This window comes from Salmo trutta, chromosome 14 (genome assembly GCF_901001165.1).
Source record: "Salmo trutta chromosome 14, fSalTru1.1, whole genome shotgun sequence".
NCBI lineage: Eukaryota > Metazoa > Chordata > Actinopteri > Salmoniformes > Salmonidae > Salmo > Salmo trutta.
The window spans coordinates 38008422-38020369 of record NC_042970.1 but is presented as its reverse complement, the minus strand read 5'-3'; the positions used below and the strand labels follow the sequence as shown (position 1 = coordinate 38020369).

At 39.5% G+C, this 11948-nt stretch overlaps 1 protein-coding gene across 1 annotated transcript; it reads left to right on the top strand.

Moving 5' to 3' along the window:
- Nucleotides 1-3157: 3157 nt before the first annotated feature.
- LOC115208014 (ammonium transporter Rh type B) lies at nt 3158-5114 on the top strand. Its single transcript, XM_075074300.1, has one exon. It carries the CDS (start codon nt 3169-3171, stop codon nt 4582-4584), a length of 1416 nt encoding a protein of 471 aa, XP_074930401.1. The 5' UTR covers nt 3158-3168; the 3' UTR covers nt 4585-5114.
- The last annotated feature ends 6834 nt before the right edge of the window (nt 5115-11948 follow it).

Below are 11948 nucleotides of genomic sequence, written 5' to 3'. Positions count from 1 at the left end.
CAATTGATTAAAAACATTTTTTTTCAATCATCAGTCTACACACAATACCCCATAATGACAAAGCAAAAAAGGTTTTTAGAAATGTTTGCAAATTGATTAAAAATAAAGAACTGAAATATCACATTTACATAAGTATTCAGACCCTTTGCTATGAGACTAGAAATTGAGCTCAGGTGCATCCTGTTTCCATTGATCATCCTTGAGATGTTTCTACAACTTGATTGGAGTACACCTGTGGTACATTTTATTGATTGGACATGATTTGGAAAGGCACACACCTGTCTATATAAGGTCCCGTAGTTGACTGTGCATGTCAGAGTAAAATCCAAGCCATGAGTTTGAGGGAATTGTTCGTAGATCTCAGAGACAGGTTTGTGTCGAGGCACTCTTCATAGTGTTGGCCGCCCGGCCAAACTGAGCAATCGGGGGAGAAGGCCTTGGTCAGGGAGGTGACCAAGAACCCAATGGTCACTCTGACAGAGCTCCAGAGTTCCTCTGTGGAGATGGGAGAACCTTCCAGAAGGACAACAATCTCTTCAGCACTCCACAAATCAGGCCTTTATGGTAAAGTGGCCAGACGGAAGCCACTCCTCAGTAAAAGGCACATGACAGCCCGCATGGAGTTTGCCAAAAGGCACCTAAAGGACTCTCACACCATGAGAAACAACATTCTCTGGTCTGGTGAAATCCAGATTGAACTCTTCTGCCTGAATGCCAAGCGTCACGTCTGGAGGAAACCTGACACCATCCCTACGGTGAAGCATGGTGGTGGCCGCATCATGCTGTGGGGATGTTTTTCAGAGGCAGGGACTGGGAGACTCGTCAAGATCGAGGGAAAGATGAACGGAGGAAAGTACAGAGAGATCCTTGATGAAAACCTGCTCCAGAGCGCTCAGGACCTCAGACTGGGGCAAAGGTTAACCTTCCAACAGGACAACGGCCCTAAGCACACAGCCAAGACAACACAGGAGTGGCTTCTGGACAAGTTTCTGAATGTCCTTGAGTGGCCCAGCCAGAGCCCGCACTTGAACCCGATCAAACATCTCTGGTGATACTTGAAAATAGCTGTGTAGCGACACTCCCCATCCAACCTGACAGAGCTTGAGAGGATCTGCAGAGAAGAATGGGAGAAACTCCCCAAATACAGGTTTGCCAAGCTTGTAGTGTCATACCCAAGAACACTTGAGGCTGTAACCACTGCCAAAGGTGCTTCAACAAAGTACTGAGTAAAGGGTCTGAATACTTAGTTGTGGAGGGCCAGGCAAGGCCCCTGTGGCCTCATTTATAAACCATGCATAGTACAAAATATACCCGAAAATGTGCCAGCCCAGTTTTCAATCAAAAGTTAGATTTTTGTTTTTTATGAACTTGAGGGGAGAATGGGCTCACCTCCCTGAAAACTTTAGACCAGTGGTCACCAACCTTTTTGGCGTCAAGATCACTTTCGCAGTCAAAAGCCAGCAGAGATCTACCTCTCAGAATTATTTTAAACATGACTTAAAAATTGTAATATTAACCTAATAAAAACAATTCTGTAGGAATTAGGTTTGTGCAGTAGGCTTAATGTATTATAACAGCACATTGGCTATAGGCCTGGCCTGACAATATTGTTATTCTCAGACAATGTTAGATGTGCTCTGACATATCATATAGGCTGGTATCAAACTTTGTTGTGGCCGGGGTCGTGGAAGCTATAGGCACAGTGGTTGTAGCTGTCTGATTAGCAAGCGCAGTAGGCGCCCTCAATTTAGCCACAGATCTCCCATGCAACAAATTACCATGCGCAATCATTTAATTGGACCTAGTAAAATATATACACTACTGAACAACAATTAGTCTTTTGTATGCTGTGCCACGACATGCCAAGAGTTCCAAATGATTCAGCAAATAAAGGGGTCTTTTTATCACCATAAAAGGTGAGTGGATGTGTTTCTTGCTCATTCTTGCTCATTTAATGCTCATTCAGAAATGTAGTGTGAAATTTACTCAACTGTTATAAATGAGGCCACAGGACCACTGTTGTAAAGATTGAGTTCCTGTAATGTCTATATATGCCCACTAGATATCAACTTATTCACACAAATGAAGGACACAACTTGGAAACAGCACGTTTGTAGAAGTTTGTAAAACCATCAAAGTTTGTAAAACCACTTGCTAACCAACCCAGCACAATTTCACTGATAGGGGCTAAAGCAAAGGTATATTCTCATCAAATCAAATCAATTTATATAGCCCTTCTTACATCAGCTGATATCTCAAAGTGCTGTACAGAATCCCAGTTTAAAACCCCAAACAGAAAGCAATGCAGGTGTAGAAGTCATCCACTGCAATAATAAATGCTTTCTTGAAGAGGTAGAACCCTTTTTCCACTTGATTTGGAATGTTTTGTTGAATATATTGTGCTGTACTTCACTAAAAAAGATTGCAGTTAGATTGCAGTATAACTGCAGTATACTGCAAATACTGCGTCCAAAATAACACTGTTTTTTTACTGCAGTAATTTTCCAGTGTAACTGCAGTTAATGTGCAGTATAACTGCATCAAGTACACTGCAGTTATTCTGCAATTATTGCCTCCATAATACCACAGTCGACTGCAGGTACTGCACTTTTACTGCCGTTATACTGCAATCTGTAAAGGGAATTCTAAAGATATAGAATTACTGAAACATTATTTGTTATTTCTTTATGCAAAGTCAATTGTTTGGGCATCTTTTGTTTTGAAAAACGTGTTCAATACTATAATACCTTTGAGGCATTAGCTCATTAGCTCAGTTCTTTTTCCAGTACAATAGAAACTAATTTGAGGCTTACAGTAACAAACAGTCGGGAAGTTAAAAAAAAACATTAAAAACTTCTGAAAAACCATTTCCCTTATTTATTCAAAATAGACCCTGCATGGCTACTAACCTAACAATTTATTTTATCTGAATCCGTAATCATTTCATCAGTACACATTGTTCTGTGAAACTGTAGAATGTGCTGGATTGTAAATTTTTTACTGTGGGTAATTTGAGGGACCAAGGTACAGCGGTAGAGATGTGGAGTCCTGTGTAGCTGTACGGTGTGCGTTTCTGCTCTCTGCCCAATGCCAATCTTTATCTGGCAGCAGAGCTATAAAGCATGCGCCTGCTAGAGTAATTGGCCTATGTGAGGTGTTCATTCCACCATGAATAACTCCACTAGCCTGAGGGTGCGCTTGCCAGTGCTGGTACTGTTGATGGAAGTGGTTTTCCTTGGTCTCTTTGCCGGCTTTGTCACCTACGACGACAATGCCAACGCCAAGTTTCAGAACAATGAGACCAACCCTATGGACAACTCCCTTTATCGGGACTATCCCTTCTTCGCGGATGTGCAGGTGATGATCTTCGTCGGCTTCGGCTGCCTGCTGGCCTTCCTGCGGCTCTATGGCTTCAGCGGGATGGTCTTCAACTTCTTAACAGCCACCTTTACCATCCAGTGGGCCATCTTGGTGCAGGGCTACTTCCAGTTCTACTCTGATGGAAAGATCCACCTTGGGGTCATCAACCTGCTCAATGCTGAGTTTGCCTGTGCCGTGGTGCTCATCTCCTTCGGGGCGGTGCTGGGAAAGACCAGTCCGGTGCAGCTGCTGGTCATGGCCCTGCTAGAGGTCCCTATCTTTGCTGTGACAGAGTGGGCTGTGCTGAAGTACCTAAAGATCAATGACGCAGGTGGCTCCATCCTCATCCACCTGTTTGCCTGTTACTTTGGGTTGGGGGTCACGTTTGTGCTGTATCGGCCTAGCCTGAATGACGGCCACGTCAAGGAGATTACCAGTTACCAGTCAGACATCCTGTCGTTGATGGGCACCCTGTTTCTCTGGGTGTTCTGGCCCTCTTTCAACTCGGCTCTGACCTTAAAGGGTGATGACCAGCACAGGGCCGTCCTGCACACCTTCATAGGCCTCAGCTCCTCAACGATGACCGCTTTCGCCTTATCTGCCGTATTCAACAAGAGAGGCAAGCTCACCATGGCCGACATTCAAAATGTTACTCTGGCGGGTGGTGTGACTGTTGGGGCCTCTGTGGACATGATGATCTCCCCCGCAGCCGCCTACGCCCTTGGGATCATGGGCTGCACCGCCTGCTTCATGGGATACAGGTACCTCACCCCGTTCCTGGCCCGCCGCTTCAGGATCCAAGACCAGTGTGGCATCCACAATCTCCACGGCCTCACCGGCCTCATATCCTGCACGGCCGGCATTTGTGCCATCCTCATGGCCAACGAAGAAACCTATGGCCCCAGCATGTACCAGATCTTCACCCACCGTGCACCCATGGAGGGAGACCCAAAGCTCCTAGAGCTACAGCAGCTGATCCCAGGGCTGAGGCCTGGGCTGGGGCGCACCGCCAAGGAGCAAGTCCTCTACCAGGTGGCAGCTATCTTCTCTACCATTGGGGCAGCCGCTGTCGGTGGGGTGCTGACCGGCTTTGCACTGAAGTTGCCCTGTCTCGCTATGCCGTCTGACGAGTTCTGCTTTGACGACGAGCTGTTCTTCGACGTGCCCTCTGATTTTGCCAGCATGGGGGTGCACAAGGCCCCCCCCAGCATAAAGGACATTTAGGACAATACCAAGGTCTGAACTCACATTTCAAGCTTCCAGCCCTGTATGGGGACACTGGGTTAGCAATACTGAGGAATGAATGTGAAGGTGTGACGCTGCAAAATGTTGCACATACAGTGTTAGCTCACCACTCTCTCTTATATGACATGAGAAGATGGGATTGACATCTTATACGTTCTTGCCAGCTTTCAAGTTCTTTGGCATTTTGATCAATGAACAAAATAATTATTTGAATGTTTGTTGTGTACAGAAGGAATAGCTGCTGTTAATTTTGGCCTGTTATTGTTATTGACAATTGTTATACAATTATTTGTTTTGTTAATTTTGCAAGATGACAATTTCAAATATGTGCACTTTTTTACAGAGTGCATGTAAGAGTGAGAAATAAAGTGTTACACTCAGAGATGCTGTCAAAGGAATTTACACAAGTGTCTACTGTATTTTAAAAAGATGAATGCAATAATGGATGATATTGAAATATTCATAATGGTCTGAATTTGTACAAAAATGATCAAATATTTGACAATACTAGTGACTCTTTTTTTGTAGTATGTTCATTGATGTTTTCAAAATATATTTTTGACTTTATTGGAAATAAAACATGAATTATATTTCATTTATATTTGTTATGCAACTTTTTGTTATTTGTTATTAGACATCATGGCAACTTCTATGAAAGCTTTAGTGAACAAGGAAACATGCATTGTTGATCCTCACATCAAGAATACAGTTAGCCCTACTCATGTTCACTTGTGATGTTCATGGTCTTGCACTATAACCTTTCAGATATCAGCTTTCAATAAGCTTTGTATAGCCTTTTTTGTCTAGATTACTGTATGTTGTATGTACATCCATTATTAGTTATAAGGTTAGACAGCAAACACTTTTTACGTCTTAAAGGTTGGCATTATCGGAAAACCTTTTTGTTATGATTCCCAAGAAAGACAGGTCCATATATTTATGAGGTTATACAGGGGACGATTGGTGTTACCTGAAAATGTTTTATGTGTTTCAGGTCCATTGACAGATCTTGAGGAGATCTGCATGTTAAAAATGTGTAATTAGTTTAGGAATTTGGAGTAGCTTAACGCTACGCCTCTAATCAAACTCTCTGAGCTGTCATTCACGTCCAGGACAGATATCTCACACCAGTTTATTTCTCACTGTAAAAAAAAAATGTCCATGAAGCTTAAATATCCAAGTTGGCTGTACTTCGAATTGGGAAATTGGTCAGCTGACATGGAATACTCCACTAACTTAATGATTGTTTGCTCAATGTGAGCTGAATTTGTAAGACAATGTTGCGTGAACTGAAATATTTAAGTTGAGTTGAGCTGATCACACAAGAGAGTTTAGTTTGCTGAGACCTGTAATGTAAAATACTGTGTTGGCTTAAAAACATGTGTTTCATTAACATATTACCCAGTGTACCTTTCTGCAAGTTGTTTTAACTTTATTTTAGTCAATTTACTTGTCAAAAAACTAGAAAGGACTCAAAGCGGACTGATTCGAAGGCTGCGTTTACACAGGCAGCCCAATTCTGATATTTTTCACTAAAAAGTCTTTTGACCAATCAGATCAGCTTTGAAAAAGGTTGGATGTAGTGCTGATTTTCCAGATTATTAAACAACTAATTGACCAACGTTGGTTCAATTACATTTAGCAGACGCTCTTATCCAGAGTGACTTACAGTAGTGAATACATACATTTCATATACTGGCCCCCCATGGGAATCAAACCCACAACCCTGGCGTTGCACACACCATGCTGGCGTTGCACACACCATGCTGGCGTTGCACACACCATGCTCTACCAACTGAGCCACAGGGAAGGCCATTTAGTAAATTTTTTTGTGAGCTCAACGAGCCATTTCATGCACAAGATTACGTAAAATCCAGAACGAACTGTGGGACGATGTAGGAAATTGTTGTTTTCAATGTGAAAATATTCAACCTAGTTCAGCGCAGAAAATGTGATAATTAACTACAATGACCAGAATCCATTGCTCCTATTCTTCCCGGCCCTGCACACAGACCATTTGAGAGAGGAATGTACAACACAGTGACAAGACCCGATTGATAGTTGTGGCAGTCTTGAAAGTATGCCTTATCTACTTTGAAGAACTACTAAAATAGTGATTTCTTCAGACAGCTCTGCAGCATGGGCAACTGTGGTAACCCAATGATCACGGGATACCATTTTCACTGTCTGTCTGCTGTCTGAGAAGAGATAACATGATGACATTAAGAAATTAAATAATAAAGTCATACATTTAAAAAAAAGAAGTAATATACACACTGAAATATTGTATTTAAGTAAAGTAATGTGAATAAATGACGGTGGTTAATAAGTGATAAGACTTAATGGGCAGTCCCTACGATCATGGGGCTCTTATTAATTGCTTTATTCTGTGTTAGAGACTTGAATGTTCTCAATATTTGGCTTGGAATTTCCATGAAAAAGCTCTAAAATCATTTCAAGGTCATATTTCATAATGCATTTAATGTAAAAAAAATATATAATAATTTAAAACCGTGATTATTTTTTACAACAGAACCAAAACCAAACCGAGCCCTAAAAACACTAATCGCTCTGCACTAGTTTGATGTGAAAAGATCTGATGTTATTGGTCAAAATACCAATTTGTGGAAATATTTTCAGAATTTAGCTGCCTGTGTAAACGAAGCCTTTATGCAACATTAACATACCTGTTCCATCCTAAATAAAAAATATAACAGCCATCAATAGCCAAATAATTTCCATAGTGGTAATTCTATAGAGCAACGGTAAGGTGTTGTAGTCGCTGGCTCAGGGTTCGAGTCCCGGTTGGGGCTACCCACTGAATTCGCAATCTTTTCCCATTGATCTTAAATAGTTCAGGTGAGCGGGTGGGCTTGCATCGTTAAGTTGAGAGGACTTGAAATCCAAAGTGTCAACTTGAAAAATCAAGGCAACCAGCTGCATTACGATTTGTAGTTAACTCAACTTTGCCAAATGTGTTGAGACAACTCAGGAATGTACGTTAGCTAGTTGCCTAGATTTTTTAAGTTGACTCAATTTACAGTGTACACTGCAGACATTTTGTTCTCAAATTAAATACCAGAGGTCACAAAGGGTAATACTTGATTTCAATTACTGACAAGCGATCATACACCATTAACATCTCACTGTAGTGGAACTCCGTCTGGCTTTAAACAAAAGTGAAGCTCAAAGGAAACATTTTATGCTTAATGAACAACCCTACAAAAGGGACACGAAGAAACATCCATTATAAGAGATAGAGACTAAAGCTTTGTTAGGTAGTAACAATCCTTCAACTTTGTGTTGGCTCTTTTAGTCTTTATCTCCTGTTTGCAATCTTAATCTAGGGTTTACTATTTTATCAGCACCTCAATAACCATACAATTCTATATCAGCACTAGCAGCTTATGCTAAGAATGCAACAGGTTGAAGGATCAAGGAAAGGCTACCCTGTCCCTGAAAATAAAGATTGATTGGTTTATAATGAATGATTAACAGCTATTTATGACCAGCATTGTGATATACATATAGGATCTTAATTTGATCACCCTGTGGCAGGAGATCATCCCTGCAATGCAGGAAATGTAATACTTGTAGTGTATTAGCAGTTTAAAATTTCAGAGTTGATTTTCCCTCACAAAAAGATGTGTCAACCCCTACAAAAATGTCCATTAATTATAATCCACATAATAATTAACATCTCCTGTTTCTGCAGGCTTATTTTCCTGCTGTAGAAAACTGGCTCAAATTAAGATCCTACATCTGTACCTATTGCTGACCGGCTCAAGATGTTATGTTGGAAAACTCCAAGGCAACAAGTACAGTATATGAATCATTGTAAACAGGACCCCCTGTAGATCATTAAAAAAAATTTTTAAAAAAAAAATATATATATATATATATATATATATTGTCATATACACCGGATAGGTGTTTATGAAATGTGTTGTTTTAAAGGATCAGCCATAGCACCCCTGTAGCAAATTGGGGTTAAATTCCTTGCTCAAAGACACAGACAAATACTTCACCTTGTCGACTCGGGTACTCAAACTAGCGACCAATGCTCTAACGCCGCTAGGCTACCTGCCACCAATAGTTAGGGAGTATTGTTGCTGAGTGGACTGTCTTGGTTGAATAATAAAATAATAATTGCCCTCCAAAAGTAAATTGCCGTTATTAACTACAAATCTGTTTTTCAATTCTGTTCAGGGTTGTGGGATCACGTGTTGGATCTTTTAATTTCCATTACAAGGCCCAGAGTTGTTCCTGGTCAGGTTACGTGGTCAGGAAACCCCCTGGCCCCAGACATTAGGAATAAACTATTTTTATTAGCAAGTCAGTGGTGGTGCTTTTGCACTTGATAAAGCAGTCTAGTGTGTGAAGCCCTATGCTGCTGGTCCCCTCTTACAGGAGCTCTGGGCACAGAGCCATGGAGGATTACTGGTTTCCGGATACACAGGGTCAAAGGGGTCAAAACATTGTACTATGTCCGCAATGTTGATTTCAGACAGATCTTTGACACAATACCATCCACGTTAAACATTATCTTTGGTAGAGAGTACAGAGCAGGATCACTTCAAACTACTTTGAACTCTCTGTCCACTTCCATTTTTGTGGACTTACCACAGCCGTGGGAAGTAGGGGTGCTGAGGATGCTGCAGCACACCTTGAAAAATCTGAATTAAAAAGAAAAATAATAAAAAATTTAAATATGTTTTTAAATATATGTTTTTTTCACAAAAGTAGTGTACTGGGCCTTTACTAGTATTAGCAGACTGATATTGTCTGTAGTGCAGGCAAAAATATTTTTCCAGCATCTCTGCTTTGGCAAAAATGGTAGTTGTATAATTAAGAGCAGTATCTTGCAGGATTCAATAGTTGGAATTGTAAGAGTTGTTGCCCTGTCCCTTTCTCTGCGATTGTTATTCTAATGTGTTCAGAAAGAACAAAACCCTGTCCTCAAACATTGAAATCAAAAGGTGGAACATTTTTTGCAAAGACACAAAACATCTACATCAAATTAAATATTTTTCTTGATCAAATAACATGGAAAACAAACACTATTTGTACAGTATTAATTTACCATCCTTACAAACCCCTTAATGTAAATGTACATTACTGTATTGTACATAGGCTGGTCATCTATGATTGTACCTGTAGACTTTCCATCACCATGAAGAAAAACAATGGACAATACAGTAATTGAGTACATTGAGACATCAAGTGGTTTGTGATGATGAGATGTGATGATGTGGCTCAGTTGGTAGCGCATGGTGCTTGCAATGTCAAGGTTGTGGGTTCAATTCCCACAGTGGGACCAGTATGAAAATGTATGCACTCACTACTGTAAGTTGTCCTGGATAAGAGTGTCTACTGAAAAAGGAATGAATAGACAATTTCAGCTTTCATGTATAAATTTGTTGCATAATCTGCAAAAATTGTTTTACCATGTTAATAATTCCTTAATACGGTGTAATCAATTATCGTTATCTCTTGTTTATTCATTTACCATTTTGACCATAAAGTATTTTCTCATGAACAATTATCGCTGGATTATTACTCCTCTGACATCCTGACTGAGATAAAATGCTGGACAACACAAAGTCTGCAAGATAATTATATTTTAAATGAGGATATTCAATTCACCTACTGAATTCACTGACCCAGATGATTTTGCTGCCAATGTTGGTTTCAAATATCCCAATAATTTTTCCTTAGAAACACTTCATAACCCAAATGTGTTAATCATTTGAAATCAATTACATCTTTAACATTTTCATAAAAGTTTCAACAAACTAAAAAACCTACTTCAAAAACCAAGGGATTTAATTCCCTGGTACCCTCTAAATTAAAAGCTTGAGAATGGTTTAAGTAGTACAGTAATTAACCCTAGATTGAAAATACATCTCAGACAAACTGATCAAGTTTTTATTATAGTGATGATAACAAACACTTTGGTAAGATAGTGATTACAACTTGCAAAGCCTCATGGCTGTATCTCAAAGCCTCGTTACTCACAATCACTGGTGGAGTATTCTATGAACATGAACATAGCAAAAGGTCTATGATGCATTATTACCCTTACAGGAGAATCCGACCATCAAATGAACTGACAAAATAAATGTGCACAGAACTAAAATAAATAAAAAATACAGTTTATTTATGACAAAAGGAGGTATCAACAATTTAGACATAAACCACGTTAATTAACATCTCAACAATATAGAAATGTATTGCCCTTCACAATTTTATCTCCATAAATTTAATGTTCAGTTTAACCTTAATGTTTGACAGGATCTGGAGATTATAAAACAGCAAACAACATGGTAGACACTCTACCCTAACAGGCATCTGAAAATGTGTGATGGAAATAGAGGAAATAATCCACCTCCAAATACCTTGCATGCAGTGGTGGAAAAGTACTCTATTGTCATACAGTACTTGAGTAAAAGAAAAGATACCGTAGTAGAAAATGACACAAGTAAAAGTGAAAGTCACCAAGTAAAATACTACTTGAGTAAAAGTCTAAAATTATGTGGTTTTAAATATACTTAAGTATCAAAAGAAAATGTAATTGCTAACATATACTTAAGTATTAAAGGTAAAAGTAAAAGTATAAATCTTTTCAAATTCCTTATATTATGCAAACCAGACGGCACCAAAAAATGTTGTATATATATTTTTTTACGGATAACCAACACTCAGACATAATTTACACATGAAGTATCTGTGTTTAGTGAGTCCACCGGATCAGAGTCTGTAGGAATGTACTCTTGATAAGTGCGTAAATTGGACCATTTTCATGTCCTGCTAAGCAGTCAAATGTAACGAGTACTTTTGGGTGTCAGGGAAAATGTATGGAGTAAAAAGTATATTATTTTCTATAGGAATGTAGTGAAGTAAAAGTAAAAGTTGTCAAAAATATAAATAGTAAAGTAACGTACAGATACCCCAAAAAAAGACTTAAGCAGTACTTCAAAGTACTTTACACCACTGCTTGCATGTAGCCTCTTACCTCCTACTGGCTTCTTGTTGGAGTCTGAAATTCATACTAAGGTTTAAGGGAATTAGATAAGTAAGTATGGGCCTCAACAAGTTGTAATAAAGTCTGCATGGACTGAAGTTAAACCACACAGTTGTCACACACACACAGTTCGGCAGATTTGTATATTAGGAAGGATAAATATTTTTCTAAAGCTGGCAATTGGCGACACTCTGTGGTTGTGAAGTGAAACAGCTAGACAACCAGCGTCATCATCTCCAAATCTTTCCAACCAAAAACACAGAAAAAATCTATAACAGATTGAAAAGCATGTCACCAACATTTTGTCTCTCAGACATGG

Bases quoted from the DNA above. Each gene is read 5' to 3' on its own strand.
- LOC115208014 (XM_075074300.1), top strand. From the start codon at position 3,169: ATGAATAACTCCACTAGCCTGAGGGTGCGCTTGCCAGTGCTGGTACTG.